Source organism: Rattus norvegicus, chromosome 9 (genome assembly GCF_021556685.1).
Source record: "Rattus norvegicus strain SHRSP/BbbUtx chromosome 9, alternate assembly SHRSP_T2T, whole genome shotgun sequence".
In the NCBI taxonomy this organism is placed as follows: domain Eukaryota; kingdom Metazoa; phylum Chordata; class Mammalia; order Rodentia; family Muridae; genus Rattus; species Rattus norvegicus.
Window position 1 is genome coordinate 30,499,435 of NC_141542.1, and position 23,201 is coordinate 30,522,635.

Sequence of the window (23,201 nt, forward strand, 5' to 3'; positions counted from 1 at the left end):
GAAAAAAAGAGACAAGAAGCAGTTGTGTCTGCATAGGCCCAAGGCTGTCAGATGTAAGAGAAGCCCAGGCCATTCCTGGAATCTAGGGAGGACTCCAGCATTCAACTGCTTTAGTCACCCACCTCACAACCACAGCTCGGACAGCATAGGAAGAAAACAGACATCAAAACATTTATTCAGTTCCAGGACACTGTCACCAGTGTGGAGGGAATGGCTGCTCAGCTCAGAGCCGCTCTGCTCACACAAAGTTCTGAGCGATGGCCAGCACCTTGGAATACTCTCCTTCCCTCCGGCGGAGGCTGGTGGGGATAGGTATCTTAATTCGAGTCCCCACAGGGTTGCCATTGTCCTCGATGAGGACCACGTTGTTGGAGTCAAACTTTGGAGTCATTCGGGAGCCAGGCATGCGGTGGCCCACGATGAGTGCTTTCTTCTTCTGCCCCCTGATGGCCAGCAGGATCTGGTCACCCACCTTGCCCACCCCGCTCTTGTTATAGACGTGGATGCATCGGGGTGGTCGGTGGTAGGGGGTGTTGCCCAGGGCACTGTTGTCCACTACTCGGACCCGAGTCATCTTCTGGATTGCGCTGAGGCTCCCAGAGGTGCTGAAGGGAGGGAAAAAGTCAGTCTGTGACAGAGATCTCTCTGGGCCTCTCAGAGGGCAGGAGGGTACGTGTCAGCTACATGCATATACACACATGTACACACTGAGCAGGGTGACCCAGGAACCAAGACAAAAAGTCAGGGGTTGTGAAGTCTTAACTACCCAATTCCTTATTATAATGGACAGCTTCTGAGACGATTTGCTGGCAAAGACCTGTAATCCTAGCACTTGAGAAGCTGAGGCAGGAGGATCACAGGCTTGAGGCCAATCTGTTTACTCTCTCATGAAACTAAGAGCCTCTATTGGGTGCCAAGATTCCAAATTTTCTGTGATAGGAAACCTCAGGCAAACTTCATCTCCAGCCTTCGCTTTCTGAAAGTCAAGGAGGGCCATAGGCTGCCTCACCCCGCCGGTCCTGCAGAACCTGCTTCCCCAGGTCCTGCTTCCCTGTTCTCACAGAGTCTGGGAACCTGGAGAGTCTATTCTGGGGGAGCCCTGACACAATATGGCAGAAACTAGAAAGTGTCAAGGTAGCAGCTTTTTAATAGAGATGGGTCTTCCACATTGCCCCACTCCTGAGACCAAGTGAGCCTCCTGCCTTAGCCTTCGAACATGGGAAATAAGAGCACGTCTTCCAGCACGGCCACCCTCCCAACCCGCTCCTTTTCAGGGACAGAAAAGTATTAGGGGTAGATCCGGTCTTGCCCCCTTGGGAGTTCCATCTCCTACACACCACACAGAGTGAATTTTTCAAAATTCGAGGGATTTACAAGCCCCAGGACTGACTGGCTCAGAGCAGCACTCTGAGGAACTGGCAGGGACTGCAGGTGGACAGCTTCTCCACAGGCCATTCTTCCCTCACATCTGCCCTCACTCTCCCGGTGCTGACCCTGACAGCTCTGAGTTTCCTCTCCCATTCTAGTCGCCACAGGATCCAGCCAGAGTGGCAGGCTTACCCAGGGACATGTCTTGAGAACCAGATGTTAAGAATTACCTGAAGCAGCGCTGGCTGACGGCTCCTCTGACATAGGCAAAGGAGCCAAAGAGCCCAGTAAGGACGGCCATGGGGTCCCAAGACGGCAAACCTGCGAGAAAAGGGACAGAGGCTGTTTTCTCTGGGGACCTGTGTGGAAGGACACAGGAGCACAAGGTCATCAGTCACTAAACAAGAATCTTGGTGTTTGAGAGATACACGGATGATCAGACAGAACTCCAGCTCCCAGTTCTGCTGAGTCACACTCCCCGAAGGTCAGCTCTAACAGACCAGCATAGAGAACGCCCACCGCCCTCAGCTTCCCCAGGAAAACGTAGTCTTTCTGCATACCCGAGCTAGCCACGACTTCCCAAGGGGGTCGAGAAAGTGAATGCCATTTCTCTCCTGACACCAGCGTGCCTTCTGAAAGTGCCACTTCAGCACCCAGGAAGAAAGTGGATTAGCCACGCCTGGAGGCACAGGTCTGTAATCCCAACTATTCTGGGTTGGAGGATCCACATTCCACACCTGGCCGGACAACAGAGTGAGCTCCCATATTAAAAACTACTAAGTCAGGTATGATGGCTTATACCCGAAATCCTAGCCTGTGGAGGGCCTAGGCTGGAGAATGAAAAGTTCAAGACCTGTGAGCTACCTGGTGAGTTCCAGGCCAGCCTGGGCTACATGAGACCCTGACTCAAAGAAGACAAAACAGAGCATGGAGCTGGAGAGATGGCTCGATGGTTAAGGGCACCAGCTGTACTTGCAGAGGATCTTCTGGCCTCCTTGGGCACCAGGCACATACGTAGGCAAACACTAGTATACGTGAAACAAAAATAAATACTTTTTTTAAAGGGTTGAGAATATAGCTCAGTGGTAGGGTGCTTGCACACGCCCTGGGTTCAGTGCCTAGTGCTGAAGTGGGGTGAAAACGTTGATCATCTGAGCAGCTTCCTAAGCCGCTGGTCACGGATCACCCTTCCCCCAAATTCGAATGCCAGGACACCTGTAGAGCCCAAGGTCGGCGAAGTAGGGCCAAAGCCACCCTTGCCAAAGCACTGACCAAAGTCTATATTTGGGTGAGTCTCCCCCACAGCATGGAAAAACATCCCCAAACAGGAAACAGCACTACAGCATCTAGGAGTCGGGAGTCCAGTTCCCACACATGCGCAAGCACACACACACACAGGTGCCCGTGCACACACACACAAACACACGCACACACACACGCACACACACACGCACACACACACCCGTGCCCGTGCACACGCACACACACGCACACACACGCCCGTGCACACACACATGCACACATGCACACACGCACGCACACACAAACACACACACAGGTGCCCGTGCACACACACGCACACACACACGCACACACACACGCACACACACACATGCGCACACACGCACACACACACGCACACGCTGAAAGGTCCTGAAGGGCAGGAGCATCACTGCAGCATGGTAAGGGATCCCACCGGGCGGGCGGGCACCCCAGCTGTGTGCGGGCCAGCTCTTCCATCCAGACGCCCAGCTGCAGAGGGCACCGCTGGAGAGCCCCACAGAGCCATGCCTGTGCACTGGAGTATTTACACACAGCTTTCTTCATGAGGCTTCAAGGCGCCACAGAGAAGACTATTTAATAAAGGTGGTGGGGAGAATTCACCGCTCGCTTCCATGGGCCAGCATTCCACAAATGCCAGGCACTTGGTGCCTTACCGCAAATCCCAGCACCTCAGTGTTCTCCTGGGGACACCCGTGAAGTGCTGGGCTACCCCACAACTTGAAGACAACCTGAAGCAGGTAGCAGCTAACCCAGGAACCCGAGCACTGGACACATGAGCCCAGCTTAGTAGCTCCTGGGCAACTGTGAGCCCAGGCAAGAGCCATTCGGTGGGCCCAGCCCAGGCTGCGTACCTGCCCCTAGCTCTCTAATTCCCATCTCACTTCAAAGACGAGGAGTCAGGCACAGAGACTTTTAGAAATCTACATAGAGCCTCAGGCCCTCTGCACCCCTAGACTCTGAGTTGCCGGGTCCCTCTGTTCTCTTGAACTATTGTTGAGGCAGTTATATCACGCCACATTCTAGGCTAAATGGCACTGTCGCCTCATTAACTCACGGCACTACAGCACACACTACTGACCTCTCCCTCCCCCCTCCCCACGAGGCCAGAGAATTTAAGTCGGCCACGGTGATATGGCTGAGTGACAATCTGAACCACAGTAACCAGCTTCCTGAACTCTCACACTTACTCAGGCCAGAGTAAGCATGGCAACAGTAAATATTAGTATTTCTCCAACTGTTAACAAACTCAGGTTCCATCAGGAATACTGACATTTGCCAGGTGTGGTACATGTCCTCAATCCTTGCACTCAGGAACCCTGGGTAGAGTTTGGGGCCAGCCTGGTCTACAAAGCAAGTTCCAGGACAGCCAGGGGACTACAGATAGACCTCCATCTCAAAAACCAAAACACTGACATACGTCCACGTTGACCCTAGGCTCCTCACTGCTGCTGAAGGACCTGAAATACCAGGTGAGGAGGACTCCCTTCAGTCTGACCTAAGGTTCAGCTGTGCCCTGCACTAGGACTGCACCCAGGCCCTTGACTGTGTCTGGAGAGCACTTAGTGACTTCCCACCCCTAAGATTTTCTAAAGAAAATCTGTGGTGTAGGTAGCAAGAAAAGCTCATGCTCTGTGTATAACTAAAAACGTGTACAAACCCACATCTCTGATGGGAAGCCAGCCTGTGGCGTCAAACCCCAGCTAAGCTGTGCCCGCCAATGCCAGCAGGCCCTCAGGCTCACTCCCAGAGATGAGCCCCTGGCTATTCCAGATGAACTGAACACAGCCCACACTGTCGATCCTGAGGTCACACGAACCTCGCCTCTGCACTGGGCTCTTAGAACGTTAGACCCCTTGCTGCTTACTACCCCAAGTTCAGACACTTAGGACACCTCAAATGGCCACAGGTACTGGGAAGGCAGGAGCTCTGTGCCCTACCACCAGGCACAAGGCCTACAGAGAAAGCTTCAACATTTTTCGTGTGACAGTGTTTCTCTCTGTAGCCGTGGCTGTCCTGGAACTCACAGAGATCCACCTGTCTCTGCCTCCAAGCACTGGGAGTAAAGGTGTGTGTCACCACTGCTCAGCCTCAACTCTCTTAACTGACTACTTTCAGTTTCTAAGGTACTGACTGTGACATCTGACCTCAACTGCAATTGACTTAGCGGTGAAAAGCACTGCTGTGGCCAGAAGGCACAGTCGCAGACACTCACCTGCTTCTCACTCGCTGGGAAAAGATCTCAGGTCCGGAAAAACAGTAGGAGAGCAGTAATAAGATAGGTGCCCCCCCCCCCACATTGATGAGACATGGGGACTTCATAGGGAACCAATCCCTCTAAGGGCCCCCTGGTGCCAAGATGGTGCTAGTGGTTGGGGAAGCCCATGCTTTGTCTGCAAGGCTCGGGAAGTACATCCCAGTCTAGTGTGAACACTGTCCATCCATCACTATATAACTGCTTTGGATGGGGGTTGGGAGTTGCCATGGGCAGCAAGGGACTTCAAAGAATTCTTTTTTTTCTTTTTCTTTTTCTTTTCTTTATTTTCCAGAGCTGGGGACCGAACCCAGGGCCTTGCGCTTCCTAGGCAAGCGCTCTACCACTGAGCTAAATCCCCAACCCCCTCAAAGAACTCTTAACAGGGGCTAGAGGATGGCTCAGCGGTTAAGAGCACTGACTGCTCTTCCAGAGGTCCTGAGTTCAATTCCCAGCAACCACATGGTGGCTCACAACCATCTGTAATGGGATCTGATGCCCTCTTCTGGTGTGTCTGAAGAGAGTGACAGTGTATTCATATATAAAATAAATAAATCTTAAAAAAAAAAAAAAGAACTCTTAACAGGCCCTTGTGTTACCTGCTAGCATGAGCCCATCCTGTAGACAGGCTCTGAGGCTTGGTAGACTCTGGCACGAAGAATGCTGTGTGTCTGTTTCTAAGCCTTGTGTTTGCCCAGATGGTCTTCAGTATTTCTTCTATGACACTCCTTTACATGGAGCCAGGTTCCTGGGAAGATTCCAATGCCAGAGGTGGCCTTTCATGTGACTTTCTGGACAACTCAAAGCATTATCTTCCCATTTCAGGCTGTGATCCCCACCTCTCCTTCAAAGGGCAGGAGGGCAGAGATGATTTTCTCCACCCGAGATGTAAGCCCCTTTCCTATGTTGTCAAACTCGCCATCACGATGCAGAGTGGTGAGGCGTGCACTAGGCTCACCCACGCACCTCCCACTGGAATGCATGCTCCCTGGGGGCAGAGACCAGTACCTGCCCTGCTTAGTACTCTAGGGTGGACAGCAGCTATCGGCACATGGCTACAGCTAAGGGACTGTCAAACAGAGCCTAGACTGTCCATGTGTGTTTGTGTGGCTTGACTTCTTTCTTTTTTCTTTTTTGTTTTTTCAAGACAGGGTTTCTCTGTGTAGCCTCGACTGTCCTGGAACTCGCTCTTTAGACTAGGCTGGTCTTGAACTCAGAGATCCACCTGCCTCTGCCTCCTGTGTGCTGGGATTAAAGGCATGCACCACTATGCCTGGCTTGACTTTTTTATGTATCCAGGCTTCTGATGTCTTAGAGCAGTAGTTTTCAACCTGGGTCATGACCCCTCTGGGGTCAAATGATTTTTTTCAGAGGGTTTGCCTAAGACCATTAGAAAACACAGATATTTACATTATAATTCATAACAGTCGCAAAACTACAGTTATGAAGTAGCAATGAAAATAATTTTATGCTTGGGGGTCACCACAACATAAGGAACTGTATTAGAGGGTCACAGCATTAGGAAGGTTGAGAACCACTGCTTTAGAGGGCTTATTTTCAGTTAGTTGGGTCTGGTGGATTTTTGCTACTTTTCATACTTAGGGCTAGAAGAACAACCAAGGAAGCACCTAAACTTGGAATGCTTTGTAGGGGGCGGGGAGCACGGTTACTTGAGGATGTTTATTTATTACTGTGTGCCTGCCTGTGTGCCTGCCGGTGTGCGAGTTCATGCAGAGGGCAACTGTGGAGTCAGATCTCTCCTTCCCCTTTTACAGGTTCTGGGAAGCAGACTCAGGTTCTCAGACTTGTGCATAAGAATGTTGTTGCTTAGCGGAGCCATCTTTTGCAGGTATTACTTGGGTTTTGAATTTCAGTTACAAAGTAACCAGCAAAGTGTCTCCCTATACAATTATGCAGTACAACGGGCATACATTGTTTCCAAGCCAAGCCTGCCGGCTCGCACCTTCTATCCCAGCACTCTGGAGGACAGAAGCAGAGGGGAATCACCTTTAGCCTGGGAATTCTAAACCAGCTTTACTTTACAGAGACCCTGTCTCCAAAAATAAACAAATAAATCATGTTAAACAGGAAAAGGCAAAGGCCTGGCCACTCTGAAGAGTCATAAAAGACCACCATGCTCCCATACAAATCCTTCTCTTCATTTTGACCCAACAAATACTTGTATTTGTTGCTTAAACACTTGTTATTGTCTCCCTACTGGCCCACTTTCTTTCTCTTTCAGGAGTTTATTTTGTGTGTATAATTTAATCTCATACAAGTCTAACATGTTGCAACTCTCAAAGTATCCCCGCCAGAACACCGTCTTTGATGATTTCATCCCTTTGGATCCATTGGAAACGGGAAAACAAATAAGAACAGGCACCTGCTGAAGGAGGCTGGCCCAGTGAGGGCTTGCATCATTTTGCAGGTGGAGGAATGAAATCAGAAATGGCACCACTGCTTGCCACTCCACCCAGGTTATAAGGCAACCAGTCCAGACTAGAGCTCAAACTTGATCCTACCCCAGTATACTCTGTAAGGCAGGGGAATGCTTCAAATGTAGTTCTACCCACTAAAAACGTCACCAAAACCAAATACAAGTTCAAAGTCAGCCTGGGCTACATGATACTGTGTCAAAAAGAAAAGAAAACAAACAGCAAAACAACCAAGGCCAGGCGTGGTGACTCATCCCATAATCACAGCATTTGGGAGGCAGAGGCAAGTGGCTGTTCTGAGTTCAAGACCAGCCTGGTCCACATATTGAATTCCAGGCTAGCCAGGGCTACACAGTAAGATCCTGTCAATAATAATAATAATTATTATTCTTATTATTATTTAAAAATTACTAATTATAATTACATTATTAATTAAATTATTATTATTATTATTATTATTATTATTATTATTAACCACAGCAAAGCAGAGGCCGATCTGACTCACCTGCCCAGGTGTGAGCTCTCCCGGCATCACTACCAATGAGCAGAGCTCCCTTTAATAACTCCCTTTAACAAAGATCAATTTCTACAACAGCTGCCACTGAACTTTTCTCAACTTGGTGTACAGTTTTTATCTTATGTTTAACTTTCTCTGAGGACTTAACTAAGGCAGTGGCAAGGAGCCAGGAATAAGAAGTCAGGTAGCCAGAGGAATGCAGGACAGCAAAGTCAGAACCAAAGAGGAAATGCTACTGGCAGGACTCATCTCTCAGCACCAGCCACTCCTCTCTGAGAAGTCTGTGACCTTGAAATCACTTCTCCAGGTCTCAGTGAACAGGGGTCACTGGGAACAGTAAAGCCGCTTCAATATCAAAGTGATTTAGCTTCATTTAGGGGAGAGACCACTCCAGTTGGGGAATCCTTCTGGTTTACAGAGTAAAACAGCTGGTGTCCTGTGCTAGGCCCAGGAAGAGTGGCCTCACTCCTCTATCACAAGGCTCCCCCTTCTCCCTCGAAAACCACACAGTCCTCCAAGTCTTCTCAGCTTAAAGGAGACACAAGAAAGTGCTTCCTGACCTTCTGAGAACATACATGATTTTTAAGTGTTTTGACAGGGGTCCTCCTACTCTATTTCCCTACTGACACCTCCTCTGGGACCTCACATTTTATAATCCAGAACAATATATGAGCCCTGAATCACAGCCCTTTCTTGAACACTGACTATAATTGTTAACATACCTATAAAATTATACTAAATAAACCTTCAACCTCTAAGATTGAAGACTGAAGTAGGGTGGGGTGGTACACACATTTTATCCCAGCTCTTTGGAGGCAGAGGCAGAAGGGTCATAAGTCTCACAAAAACAGGCAAACCAATAAAATAAAAACCTATACTGTGGCTTCTTGAGGCCTTCCCAAGCTACCATAGAACCAAGTAACATAAACAATGGAAAAATACATTTAGGCAGGACCATGTGGGACAGTGGACATCACTGTCCACAACAGAGGAGCAGATCAAGGCAATCTTTAAAGGACTTTTTTTGCATTAATCCCAGCACTGGGGAGGCAGAGGCAGGCAGATCACTGAGTTTGAGGCCAATTTGGTCTATAGAATGAGTTCCAGGACAGCCAGGGCTACACAGAGAAACCCTGTAAAAAAACAAAACAAAACAAAACACCCAAAAACCAAAAACAACAAAACAAAAAATACATAGAAAAACTAAATAAATAAAAGTAGTTTTTAATGAAAAAAGGATTTTTTAAAAAATATAAAACAGGTTATCCATTTTACCCACAGGGGTTCTTGGATTTGTCTTTCCTGTGGGACTTTTTGCATAATTGTATTGATTTGGGTGTGCATTTGTGGAAAACTAGCAAGGCTCACTCCCTGGAACAATAAAATTCACTTTGAGCCCAAATAGTTCTGATGAGGGGTATCTCAGAGTTGGAGGTGGAGGGTCTGGGAAGCTGATTTGGGGACTTCTGGAGATCACTGGAAGATGTTTCTAAAATTCTACTACTTTAAAAAAATAATAAAGTGGAATTCAAGCTCTGGGTTCCTGAGTTCATCTCTCAAGTGGCATGCTATTATATGCCCAGAATCTTGGATGATGCAAAAGTCCTTAATTTTGTTTTTGGGGGGTTTGTGCCACCACTACCACCCAGACCATCAAAAACTGTTTACTCAATACAGCTTCTCAGAACCCAGACCTACAGTCTCCTGACACTAGTTAGTCTACAGTGACAACCACTCCTCCATTTTTTTCTTATCACCGACAAAATGCTCCAGGTTAGGGAATTTGTATGTTTGGTTTGGTTTGGTTGAGACATGGTCTCAGGCAATCTCAAGCTGGCCTTGCACACCCAAAGCAGCTAAGGATGACCTTGAATACATGCCTACATCTGGCATTATGGTTGGCAAGCCCCACTCAAGCTGAGGAAAGCATGAGGTATACAAGAGATCAATACTTTTCCAAACTTTTCTACAACACACAGAAACAGTATAAGACACCTAATACACTCCCATGCCCTTGTGTCCCAAACAAAACACTTACTGTAAGCACAACGCGCGCGTACACACACACACACACACACACACACACACACACACACACGGCCATGATCTACTAAACTGATTTCCAAGTCGCTCATGGAAGTGTCTGAAAGACACTTCAACAGACAAAATCTTACAGCTGAATATCCACATACTTCACACACTGACCAGGAAGGTAGTGTCCAGCCGTGATGCAAGACCCTGGGTGCCACCATTTCCCAAGTAACAACAAGGTGACTGACCGCTACACGATTAGTCCCTTAACGTCTCAGCGTGTAAAGCTCACTGACTGCGTACAGTGGGAAGCAGTATTTCCTCTGTACCCTTTAAGACTTCGAAATTAAACAGGTGGTGTTTGTCCTGTCTTTGTGCTTGTGATGTGTGGTGACATACAGAAAAGGGGCGTTCCGCCTCTCCATCTCTCCAGTCTTAAACACTCCCTCCCCGCTAGGTGAGGTCTGGGAATCCCCTGGGCCAAAGGAGTCATTCAGTCTGACAGAGCGAAAGCAAGGACTCCCTCCCTCTTTACACCACAGAAGCTTCCAGCAAACTCATCTCCAGACCTAGCAGGAGAGAGAAGCAGATAAAACTGTAGGAGACGCGTCAGAGAAAGCGGTCTAAGCCACTTAGCCCAGGCTAGGCCGCAGCCACCATTCCCCGAGACTCTCTCTAAATCCAGGACCTGGGTAAGCAGGTGAGCGCATCGGGGACGCGAGAGAGGCAAGAGGGTCTAGATCTGAGGCCTCGCGAAGGGTGAGAACCCTTCTCACTTAACCCCGGGTTTCCAAGGGGCCCAGTATGGCTTGTCTCCCCCCATCCCCGACAGCGCCTCCCCCACTGCAGAGAAGAAACCGGAAGAAGTAGCGCGAGGAGAGCGAGGTGCCCCCTGATCCCCCATCGTACCGCGTTGACAGCCTGGGAATCTCCCGCCAAGGACCCCGCTTGCAAGGCCCCGCCCTGCACGCTGCGCCTGCGCGCCAGTGGTGCTCCGTGAGTGCGCGCGCACTTTCTACGTGTACGGCGTGGGGGCGTGTCCTGCGGGAGCCCCCGCCCTCGCCCCTCCCTCCTTCTGCTCCCCCTCCCCCACGCGCTGCCGCGGCCGCCGCAGGAGCCCAGAGCTCTAGCCGCCCAGCGACTCCCCCTCCCCCTCCCCAGCCCCGCCCCGCCCGGAGCCGGGGCTCCCGAGTCGGAGCCGAGTCTGCGCCTAGGGGTGAGTACGCGGACCCCTCCCCAGCACCCCTTACTTGGCTCATAGGATCTCACCACCACCCCAAGGAAGAGAAAAAAAAAAAAAAAAGCACCCGGACTCAGCTGCGCGTCCCCTCCCTTCCACCTCCTGCGGGACCCAGAGGTGCCCGGGCCCCACAGGACCCAACGGAGGCACGCTTTGTCCCCAAACCCGCACCGTCCCTGGCCAGATGTGAGTCCTCCCACCCCTGTCGGGGCTCCAGATGTGCGCTTTCCTCTGCCCCCGCCCCGCCGGAATATCCCAAGGGGTGGGACCCCTCTGTCCCGGCCCTCGAGTGCCACTCTAGTTCCACCTGCTCCGTCCAGGTGCGCGGCCCTCCTCGGGTCCCAGCTGCTCCCCAGCCGCCGGCACCGCTGAAGGGAACCACCCGCCTCCGCCCCCGAGTTTTGCATTCTAGGGTCGCCAAGTCCGATGCCCTCAGTCTCTTTTTTTATTCTTTCTCTTGTTGCTGGGGACGAAGCTGGCCTCAAACAAGGGGTGCAGGCTTGGGCAAAGGGCAGGGCTCAAGGGTGCTAGCACCAGACCGGTGGCTGTCCTAGCCCTGGTGGGGACTGGTTTGCCGGCTGGAGAGGGCGGCCGGCCCGGGGAGCATGTCCTCTCCTGCGCCCCACACAGAGCAGTTCATTCATGAGCCGCCCGGGCCTGCGTTGGAGGGTGAGGTGGGGAGAAGATTCAGATGCGAATCCGGAGTAGGCAAAGGCCCTATTGAGGGGGAGGGGGCGCGCTTTGTCCCTCCCGGCCGTCTTGACCGCCTGGTGCGGACTGTCCCAAAGCTAGTCGTTGTGTTGCTCAGAAAAAACAAGGATGCCCGGGAAGTGGGGAAGAGAGGTCAGAGGGGCTGGCTGCCCTTGGAGCTTTGTGTGCTACCCGCCCTGGTCCCCTGATCGGAAGTCTGTCAGCCCATTGCCCAAAGGGGCTTGGGGCTCTGCTCCCTACCTAGTACCACTCCCTGACCCTGAACCTCCTCGCGGCCTGCAGTAGTCCGGGGTGGATAAGATTGTACCCAACACCTCCTGAACAGGGGCCCACAGCCCTCTGCTTTCCAGATATAAGAGAGGAGGGGAAGGGGAGTGGCTGCCAGGCTCAGGTGGTGGGTATGCTGGCAGTACCTTTGTCCTCCCGGGTACCAAAGGGTCTACGTCCTGGCATGTCCCAGGTAGCACATGCTGGGGCCTGCTGTTGAAGTCTTGGCCAGTGAGTGAGCGAGTAGGAGGGTGGGGATGTTTTGAGGCAGAAGATGGGTGATAAGTAGCTAAGAACCCCTTTTTGGCATCGGTACAAATTCCTTCCAAGTACAGCAGAGTAACAGGAAACTGGGTTCAAATCCTAGCGCTGCTGTTCTTGAGCTGTGCGACCTTGGCAAGTTACTTAACTCATCTGAACCTCTGTTTCTATCTAAAAGTCTGATTAGTTATTACCACCTCCTTCCGAGGTGCGTCTTTGGGATCCAATAGTTTAAAAGCAGAGAAATAGCCTGGCACTTGGCCTGACAGTTGATCGATTATAATGGGTTCAGATCTCTGAACTTCCTGACCTATCAGTCTCCCCTGGAGTCCCATCCCACCTACTGCAGGTGGATGGAGGTACATCCGGGACTTGGTGAGAGAGTCCCTAATGTAGAGGAAGTACCCTCCCTGCACTGAGGAGTTCTATTCTATTCCTATCATGAAATTATATGTTTTATTTCGGTCTTAACCAGCCTTCCTCCACTAAAGCAACCTCTTGGAGTCTATATCTTATTAATAACAGCTGTTTTGTGTTTTATTTTGTTTGACACGGGATGCCGTTTAGCCCAGGCTGGCCTTGAACTCCTAATCTTCCTGCCTCCATCTTCCAGGTGTATACCAGCATGTTTGCCTTAAACAGCTGGTCTGTGTGCGTGCATGTGTGTGTGTGTGTGTGTGTGTGTGTGTGTGTGTGTGTGTGTGTGTGTGTGGTGGTGGTGGTGGTTTTTGTTTGTTTGCTTGCTTGTTTTACGAGCTGTGACCTGAGAGTTTTGGTGGTTTGTGTTGTTTTGTTTTTAATTTTATTTAATCTTTCAAGCAGCCACAGGGCTGAGTTGTCTCCATTTTATAGGGGAAGGACTTGAGCTGGTTAAGTACCCTTTCCTGAATAAAAAGTCAAGTGTGTTTCATCATAGTGCCCTTGGTCTTCTCCCCCTGCCTCAGAACTTGAACCCACAAACCCCACACCAGAGTCAAGGATCAGCCACAAAAGGCAAACCTGTAGCTATCAGGCATGGCGTTCTTCTTCGGAGCTGGTACTGATAGCCCTCAGAGCCCTGCCAGTGGCTTCTCCTATTGGCAGGAGCAGCAAACTGTCTGGGCGGATCTCTGGCTCTATCAGAGACTGCTGTGTGACCTTCCCCAAGTTATTTGCCATCTCTGTGCCTCAGTGGCCTACTGGGGTTGTAAGGGGTGGCAAGTAGTAACATTCACAAAATGCTTCATGAAATCCTGCCTGGGACAGATTAAAAGTAAGACAGGCCAGGTGTGGTGGAGCATACGCTCCATTTAGGCTACATAGTGAGATTCTGAAGAGTTGGGGGAGGACCTCCCCCTCCCGGTGGATACAATGGATACACCTTTGCCTTTCTCTGAGTTCCACCAAAGCCAAACAAAACTGGCCGTATTTGTTACAGATTGGAAGACTGAGGCTGGGATAGCATTCTAAGAGTTAATTTCTTATTCACTGCTGTTGTTAAGAACCTGAAGAAGCTCTAAACTCTAGAAGGAAAACAAACAAACCAAGAAAAATTAATTTCTTATCTATAACACAGCTTTTATTAGTGAAATGACAACCTTGACTTGGTTAAGCTAAAATCCCCATCCCTATACAATACCAACTTCAGTATCCAACTAGAGAAATGGGCTCACAGCTGGCTAGGTTTGTCTAGATTGGGAGAACCTTTGCCTGCTACTCCTGTCCTCTGCTCGGCTCCCCAGTGCTAGGCTGGATTTGAAGGCAGTTGCCACCGTGGATGACACAACCCAGCAACCCCACCCCTATAGTTAAAGAGCTCGAAGTCACCCTGTCAAGTAGCAAAGCTACCAGCCCAACTCCACCTCTTACCTACCTCATGACCTTGCCTGCTCCACTCCCTGGTCCCTATTTCCTTCCTGTGGCTGGGTGATCTGGGTGTGCCTTGCTTGCCTTGGGTGCAGGAGAGGATCTGTATAGTTGGATCCTGGGAAACTCTCACCCACCCTAACAGAGCCACATCTTGTAGAAGCTCCGGGAACGTTCCATCTTTCTTCAGAGTAGAGAAGACAGGAACGGGGGGGGGGGTCATTAAAAGAGTATGGACAAGGGTGGGAACAGGCACTGAAGTTCCTGGAGTTCAGAGACGTTAGGACTGGGGATGTAGCTGTGAAGCCCTAGGTTGGAGCTCCAGCACTTGGGAAGCAGAGACAGGAATTTAAGATCATCCACCGCTTCAGAGCAAGAGTTAAAGTCAGTCTGCAATACATGAGACCTTGTCTCAAAGAAAAAAAGGGGGTGGTTGTGTGGGGGAAAGGACTAATGAGAGCCTCCCTCCCCAAAATACCTATACCCACCTTTAACCTATCCTGGCATTTCAGCATCTATGTTATCTTAATATATACACCAACACAGACGCACGCGCAGGCGCACATGCACATGTGTACACACATTCCTTCAATCAGAGGCCACCGGTCCCTTTATTTCTGCACACTATCATGTAATTATCTAGCACACTATGCAGACAGACACACATATGAGCACACTGATATATCTGAACATATGTCTGGACTCCTTGTATTCACTGGCCCAAGAACAAAATAAGTATTTTATTTATGAAACTTCCATATATGCAGAAGATCGGAAGTTGGAGATCAGCCTAGGCTACATAAAGAGACCGAGACAGTGCCTCCTTCCCCCAGTCTGGATACATTTTTACCTCTCTGTGAAAGCAGTGTCTCTTGGTGAGAGACAGAGACAGTGCCTGCTTCCCCCACTCTGGATACATTTTTACCTCTCTGTGAAAGCCACATTGGTGTTTCTTTGTTACAGATTGGAAGAGTGAGGCCCCGCTACACCTTCCTCTGTTCTAGGCCAATCTGCAAAGCGCCTGCGAAGGGTTCCGCCTCGGGGTAGAAGTTGACTTAGGTTTGAATTCAGCGCCATCATTTTATTGGAGACCTTGTGGGAAAGTCCTTAACCTTTCTGAGCCCTGTACTCACATCTTCAAATGACAGTGATACAATGCACAGGATGTTTGAGGATTAAATGCAGTCGTGTGTGTTAGTCTTTTGTTTAAAAAAGATTTGGGGGGCTGGGGATTTAGCTCAGTGGTAGAGCGCTTACCTAGGAAGCACAAGGCCCTGGGTTCGGTCCCCAGCTCCGAAAAAAAGAACCAAAAAAAAAAAAAAAAAAAAAAGATTTGGTATTTATGTGTAGGAGTGTTTTGCCTGCAAGTGTCTGTGTACCATGTGGGTGCAGTACCAGCAGGGGCCAGAAGAGGGTGTCAGATCTGGGGCTGGAATTGGTAGCCAGCATGTGGGCCCTGGGAATTGAATCCTTGTTGTCTTCAAGAGAAGTCAGTGTTGTCATCAGCTGAGCTACAGCCGGAGCCCCATATATTGTTATTCTTCAAACAATGGACACTGGATAGCTGGTACTTGCTACAGTGATTAAACTGGTGTGGTTTTAAAGGCAGCTTTGGGCCAGAAAAAGGAGCCTGAATAACACATGCAAGGCGTTATTCCCTGCTCTGTGCCGAAGCAGGCTTTGGAAAGACTCCTCTGGACCAAGAGAAACACACAAACAATGCCCACATCCTCCTAGAGAGCTCCTGGCTCCTCCCCTGTGTGATTGGATGTTTGAATGGAAAGAGGGGACCCCAGGACTGCTAGGTCGCCCTAGGGGGCTGAGGGACAGACAGTTGCTTCCAACTTACTAGTCACCTCATCTAGATTTGTTGTTCTTTCTGTTTGGTTGCCTTTCTTCCCTAGGGACCCTCCCTGAGGCAGACAGTCCATGTTGTCAGCAGAAGGGGCCCCCAGGGGCCCCTGAGTAGGGTGAAGGCGGGAGGGGGAGTGGAGAGCTGTGCTGCCGTGGTAGCTGTCTCTGCTGTAGCCACACTTCTTTAGCCGGTGAACCTCCCCAGGGCCCTGCTCAGCTTTGTTCCCAAGCAGTTCCAGAGCCCAGGGCTCCAACTGGTTTCCCTTTCCCTTCTCTCCTGCCCTTCATCCACTCAGAGCACAAAGGCTGTGGCAGGGTACCAGGCAGGCACCAGGCAAGACAGTAGTACAGTGGTTGCTGGGGGCCTTTAGAGGCCTCGCCCACTCTTCCCTCTCTTTTGCCAATGGAAAAGCTGGCTGGAGGGCACAGCATTCCCAGCCTGCTCTGCTCCATAGACAGAAGCACAGCATTCTGGGAGTTGTAGTCCTTACACCCCTCTTTTCCCCTGTACAGCTAGTTGGAGAGAAGGGAGGAAAGTTGGGTTGGAAATGTGGTGGAGAAAAGCAGGTGTGGCAGGGGCCAGCATGGTGACACCGACCCTGACGTTTGGCTCTTTTACCTGCCTTCCAACCCAGTGCTCTGCTCCGAAGATACAGGAGCAGTTCTGATGTTCAACATCTGTTTAGAAGGTGGTTGTGTGGAGGAGGTTAACAGAATTAAAAACTCTAAGCACATTTGTTCATTCTGACTTTCTTTTCATATTTTTCACACAAACTTAGCCAAAAGGCAGAGAAGTCCCCCCGCCTTTAATTCTTCATTTATTTATTGTGGTCCCAGAGATTGAATTTAGGGCCTCTTCTGAGAAGATCATAATGTTGGTTCTGGACTCTTATTCCCTGGCATAGACACAGGCCTCTACCCATCATTTTAAAATGTACTTCTGTTGCTTTATATGTGAGTGTTTTGTCTGCATGCGCACATACGTGTGTGCACCACATGCATGCCTGATGCCTGCAGAGGTCAGAAGAAGGCTTTGTATCCTCTGATACAATGAAATTATGATGACCAGGAGCCTCCATGCGGGTGCTAGGAACCCAAGCCAAGCCGTCTAGGAAAGCTGCAAAGCTCTAACAGCTGAATCATCGCTCCAGTGTCCACACCTCCTCATTTCTCCTGCTAAGAGAGATTCTCTATACATTGGAGGTGAACCCGGTCTCCCCAGTAGGATCAGGGTATGCTGCCCTAACCTATTGTAGAGCAGTAGCCAGAGGGGGCCAGGAAATAAATCCACATGATTCATTCATTCTTCTCTTCTCCGGGTTCTTGTTTCTTACGAGCAGGGTTTCCACTCACTGAGGCAGCTGGTCAACCCTCCCTGTACCCACCTTGCAAGGCCAGGGTGGGTAGGAGATGAACCCAGCTGACTGACTTGCCCTCTGCCCAGGAGGACCATGCGGCAGTAGCAGCCATGCTGCCGTTCTTGCTGGCCACGCTGGGCACCGCCGCCCTCAATAGCAGCAACCCGAAGGACTATTGCTACAGTGCCCGGATCCGCAGCACCGTCCTACAGGGCCTGCCCTTTGGGGGCGTCCCCACCGTGCTGGCCTTGGACTTCATGTGCTTCCTCGTGAGTGACCTCATACCGTGCCCACCCTTGACATCTGGGCCCAGGACATTCCCTGCAAATACCCTCTACCTCTGATCCGTGTCCACCTTCCCAGACCCAACCAAGAAAGAGGGATTGGATTTCCCAACTGCTGTCCGTTCATCCAAGCCACGGTCCTTCCTTCCAAGTTAAGGTTCTGACCCCTGGCTGTAGACGGTTGTTCCACTTTCCTCCTCTCTGCCCTCAGGCCCTGCTCTTCTTATTCTCCATCCTCCGGAAGGTGGCCTGGGACTATGGGCGGCTGGCCTTGGTGACAGATGCAGACAGGTAAGAAAGAGCTGAGGCCTTCTCCCTCCACTATGCACACAAACATCATGTTTCACAGTGCCTACGGGGAATGCCAGCCTTCTCCCATCCCCTCCGTTGGGGGATGGAGAGGGACTAGTAGACCTTAGGCCAACATGGGAAGGTGTGAGGACCTTTAGTTGGGCTTCTGTCCCACACCGGTCTCCAGGGACTCACATCTGCCCCACCTAACCCTTTCTGTTCTCTGTTTCCAGGCTTCGCCGGCAGGAGCGAGAGCGAGTGGAACAGGAATAGTATGTGGGGCACCAGCCCCCTCATCCACACTAAACCTTCTTTCCTTTTTTCTTCTTTTTCACGCTTCTTCTCTTCACGCCAGCCGCTGGTTTTCTCTTTTGCAGTTTTCTCCTCTGCAGGCTCATGGTTCAGATTAACGCAGGCGGTGCGCTTTGCAGAGCAGGGGGCTCCTCAGCTTGTCTCTGCCCTTCCTGGTTCAGTTGCTCCTCTTAGGCTCCCTGCCTAAGAAAATCCCCTCTGTGTATCCCTGCCTTTTTAGCCTTCACTGGCAGGGGCAAGGGACTGTCCTCTGGGAACTCCCTAGACAATCCCCAGCACAATGATGCAGAGACAAGATCAGGTGTCACCAACAGCTTCCCATCCCCCAACAGCTAGTTCTTCATATTTCAGGGTTCCATGCTCCGTCTGGAGGTCTGGGCTGGGCCTTGCCCCAAGGAGCCCCCATTGTGGCCTTTTTGACTCCTTATGCTCTCTGTCCGTAGGCCTGGAATTGGAGCTGTGGCAGCTAATGGCTCAGGGAATCGGGAGGGGAGGGTCCTGCCCAGGAGACATCTTCCAGTCTTGCTACCTCCATGGGTTCTTCTGGTACCCCCTTTCATTCACTTCCCTTTTGCTTTTGGGGTAATACGGTTTCTGTTGCCCACCTCCCACTCCCCCTGCTGGTCAACTTTGGAACTGCAGGGACTGCTAACATTCTTGCTTCAGCCTCTATCCTGGGCAATGATGAAGACACCCTTTCGAATAAGGCCCACTCACCAGTGATGCCTAAAGTAGGCCTGTTCGAGGGAGGCGTGGGTAGGGGGAGTTCACTCTTGCTTCAGCCTCTGCGCTTTCTGTGCCTTCTTTAGTTCCTCTGGGTGCTCATAGCTGGTCCTCTGAGGCCCACACTCCCCCCGTCACACCTTCCTCTGCTCTGTTTCCCCACCCCCAGTGTGGCATCTGCTATGCATGGGGACAGTCATGACCGGTACGAGCGACTCACCTCCGTCTCCAGCTCTGTCGACTTTGACCAAAGGGACAATGTGAGTGTCTTCCCCCCAATTTCCTTGGGTACACTGCTGTAAGATCAGGGATATTAGTGTGGACTTCTCAGGCCCAGAGCCCCTCTGGCACAGGCTCGGAGCCTCTAACATTTGTCAGTTCCAAACTTTGTCCTCCACAATAGAGTTTGATGCCCACCTCCACTATTGGTTAAACCTCCTTTTTTCTCCGATCGTGGTTTTAGAAACTATAATAAGCCGTGAGGGTCTGTGCAGTAAGACTTAGATACCATCACGTTACACAGAGTTACCAGCTGGTGTCCATGCACAGAGGAACCTGCTGTCTTGCTGGGGGTTAATGCTGACTGAACCGCCCTTCCTCCAGTCAGGCCACAGGAGTTTCCTGCCTAGTCCCAGGCAGAATGCTAATCCTGACACTCTGGGGTGGACCTAGTCAGTCCCATTTGGGCTGGAGCTCCTGCATCAGTCTTAGCCGAGGTGCCTATCCGCTTCCTCAGACTCACAGGGTACATGGCAAGCTACAGGGCTTGTCCCTGCCAGACATAGGTGTCCAGATGGCCCCCAGACTTGAATAGAGTTCAGGCAACCAGCCTTGGATGGAAGGCACACTCTCCCATCCTGTACTAGATGTGGACCTTCTCTTGGTAGAAGATAGGCCCTCTTTCTAAGCATCCATTCTCTATCTGCAGACAGGACTGAAAGGAGGACAGGGAGAGACCTGCAGCCCAGGCACCTTTGATTTTTTTCCCTCCAAGGTGGACTGGGAGACAGAGGCAGAAGCTTAGGCAGACCCCTCTGTTTTTGTTAGCCGTGATTGTTTGTATAGATGTTTACATTGTGTGTGTGTGTGTGTGTGTGTGTGTGTGTGTGTGTTCATGCGCTGTGCACTCCCACTCACCCATATATGAGAAGCAGGAGGATAAAACACAGCTCATATGTGAGACCAGAGGACAACTTATGGGATCTTAAGTTGTCAGCCTTGGAAGCAAGTACCTTTGCTTTGCTGAGGGAGCCATCTTTTTAGCCCTATTTTTTATTTCTTTTAAAGATTTATTTGTGTATTATATATAAGTACACTGTACACACCAGAAGAGGGCATCAGATCCCCACTACAGATGGTTGTGAGCCACCATGTGATTGCTGGGATTTGAACTCAGGATTTCTGGAAGAACAGGCAGTGCTCTTAACCTCTGAGCCATTTCTCCAGCCCTAGCCCTATTTTTTAAATTTAATTAATTTACTTATTAAGTTTGTGGATATATTTACCATATGTGTACACATGTATGTGGATATGTGTACATTGTATATGTGGAGGTCAGAGGAATACTTTCAGAAACTTGACTCTCTCTCCTTCCACCACATGGGTCCCTAGGATTGAACTTGGGATGTCAGGTTTTGCCGCCACACCTTTACCTTCAGAGCCATCCTGCCAGCCTGCAAACTCTTCTTAATAGCCAGAGATTAGGATTCCATCTGGCTCATAGAACCTCAGGGTTTTGCAGTTACTTGCATCTCCAGATGTGTGTGTGTGTGAGTGTGTGTGCGTGTGTGTGCATGTGTGTGTGCATGTGTGTGCATGCATGCATGTGTGTGTACACGTGTGTGAGTGTGTGTGTGAGGAGTGTGTGGTTTATGTGTGTGTGTGTGTGTGTGTGTGTGTGTGTGTGTGTGCGTGTGTGTACATATGTATACAGATACATGGGGACTTGACTGTTGTTTCTGAGGTACTATCAACCTTGGGATTTTGGGTTGTTTTTGTTCATTTACCCACCATGATGCACATATGCACTGACGCACACACTAAGCTGTGTGTATGGAGGACAGAAGACAGCTTGGGGAAGTCAGTTCTCTTCTTGCACTGTGTTAGGTTCCAGGGATCAAGCTCCAGCTATCAGACTTGACAGCTGGGACCTTTATGAGCCATCTTGACAGGCCACTTGGTCTTTCTGAGACAGGGTCTTTAACTGGGACCTAGGCTTCCTGGTAGGCTAGCTAGCCCGTCTGTCCGGTGAACCCCAGAGATCCATCTGTCTATGCCTCCCCTGGGTAGGGAGTGTGTACCACCACACCCTGCTTTTTTTCTCTAAGACCCTTTTGCTTGCGAGGCAAGCACTTTACTAACTGAGCCAGCTCCCTCTTCCCCACTCATACACGTTCATGTTTTTCAGTACTAGAGATAGATACCAGGGTCTCACGCACGCTAGGCAGATGCTCCTACATCCGTGGATGGTACACCGTAGTGGTCGTGGGGTTTTTCTTCAGGTAGCAGGGGTGGATATAGGAGCTGTGTCCTCGTGATCACAGGCTGGAGATAATTCTGAGAACCTAGTGGGTGGAGCTAAAGGGAAGTGGGGTCAGGTTGGCAGGCTGGGATCTCCAGTTGTGTTCACTCTGTTTCCCCAGGGCTTCTGTTCCTGGCTGACAGCCATCTTCAGGATAAAGTAAGTTAATGGCCTGGGCACTCTAAAGAGAAAGAGACAGAAACCTCAGCACCTGTCACCTCCCTCCAAAACCAAGGCTAGAGCTTTGAGGGCCTTAGGCCTCCTAACCATCACAGTGCCCTGCACCCTACTGCAAGAGGCCAAGCAGAGGGTGCAGAGAGGCCTCTGCTGTCCTCCCTGCCCGCCAATACCTATTCTGACCCACCATCTCCTCTGTGACACCCTGCACAAGGTCAGCCATGCCAGCCCTGACCACAGCTTGATTGAGAGCAGGGGCTGGAGCCCCCACCTCAGCCTCTGTGCAGCCGGTGGGTAGGGGCAGCAGGCAGGCTGGAAGCAGCCAGCCATCCGCAGGCAGAGCCAGCAGCCAGGAGGCAGAACTCAGGAGATCCAGCCAGAGTCCATGGGCAGGCAGTGAGCGCTGAGAAAGGCAGGAACTGGGACAGGTCAGCACTGGGCCCCTAACCATGCTCTGGGCCCTTGACCTGGTAGCCTTAAGGCCCTAGAAGGAGCTGCTGTTGCCCACTTCCCAACCTCCTCCCATAACATCCCTCCTTCTTGTCCCTTCCCATTTCTGTCTTCCATCTTCCTGTCTTTTCTTCTCCATTCCCAATCTTGCTTTCTCTTTCTTCTCTTGCTCTTCTTTTTGCTGCCACTTTCAGCCTCTGCGGATTCCTCCTCCTCCTCCTCTTCCTCCTTCTCCTATTCCCCCTCCTCCTCCTCTTCCTCCTCTTCCTCCTCCTCTTCCTCCTCTTCCTCCTCCTCTTCCTTCTCTTCCTCTTCCTCTTCCTCCTCTTCCTCCTCTTCCTCCTCCATTTCTTCTTCCTCCTCCTTTTCCTGCTCTTCCCCCCTCTCACTCCTCTTCTTCCTCCTTTTCCTGCTCCTCCTTTTCTTGTCTTCCTCTTCTTCATCCTCCATTTCTTCTTCCTCTTCCTTTTCCTGTTTTCTCCCATTCCTCTTCCTCCTCCTCCTCTTCCTCCTCCTCCTCTTCCTCCTCCTCCTCTTCCTCCTCCTCCTCCTCTTATTCCTCCTCTTACTTATCCTCCTTTTCCTCCTCCTCTTCCTCATCTTCTTCCTCCATTTCTTCTTCCTCCTCCTTTTCCTGCTCTTCCCCCCTCCCACTCCTCCTCTTCCTCCTTTTCCTGCTCCTCCCACTCCTCCTCTTCCTCCTTTTCCTGCTCCTCCCACTCTTCCTCTTCTTCCTTTTCCTGTTCCTCCCACTCCTCCTCTTCCTCCTCCCCCTTTTCCTTGTCTTCCTCTTCCTCATCCTCTTCCTCCTCCATTTCTTCTTCCTCTTCCTTTTCCTGTTTTCTCCCACTCCTCCTCCTCCTCCTCCTCCTCCTTTTCCTCCTCCTCTTCCTCCTTTTCCTCCTCCTCTTCTTCCTCCTCCTTTTCTTCCTCCTCCTCTTCTCCTTCTCCTTCTTTTCCCCTCTCTCCTTCCTCCCTCCCAGGAAATCAGGATGGGAAATTCTGTCTCAACCCCATTTAT

At 50.7% G+C, this 23,201-nt stretch overlaps 2 protein-coding genes across 10 annotated transcripts in view; one reads left to right on the top strand and one right to left on the bottom strand.

Moving 5' to 3' along the window:
• Mrpl14 (mitochondrial ribosomal protein L14) lies at positions 1–12,163 on the bottom strand. Of its 6 annotated transcripts, none has more exons than XM_087565097.1 (4): positions 12,078–12,163; positions 5,503–5,651; positions 1,599–1,689; positions 147–605 (listed from the first exon to the last, which is right to left on the bottom strand). In XM_087565097.1, the coding sequence occupies exons 2-4, from the start codon at positions 5,510–5,512 to the stop codon at positions 239–241; spliced, it is 468 nt and encodes a 155-aa protein (XP_087421223.1). In that variant the 5' UTR covers positions 5,513–5,651; positions 12,078–12,163; the 3' UTR covers positions 147–238.
• The window catches only part of Tmem63b (transmembrane protein 63B), a 26,993-nt gene continuing 14,757 nt past the window's right edge, over positions 10,966–23,201 (top strand). Inside the window, exons 1-6 of one of the 4 annotated variants that reach the window (XM_087566615.1) lie at positions 10,966–11,312; positions 17,509–17,691; positions 17,918–17,997; positions 18,231–18,269; positions 19,202–19,292; positions 21,675–21,712. In XM_087566615.1, the coding sequence (XP_087422741.1) occupies positions 17,533–17,691; positions 17,918–17,997; positions 18,231–18,269; positions 19,202–19,292; positions 21,675–21,712 (407 nt within the window). In that variant the 5' untranslated portion in view covers positions 10,966–11,312; positions 17,509–17,532. 4 annotated transcript variants of the gene reach the window in all.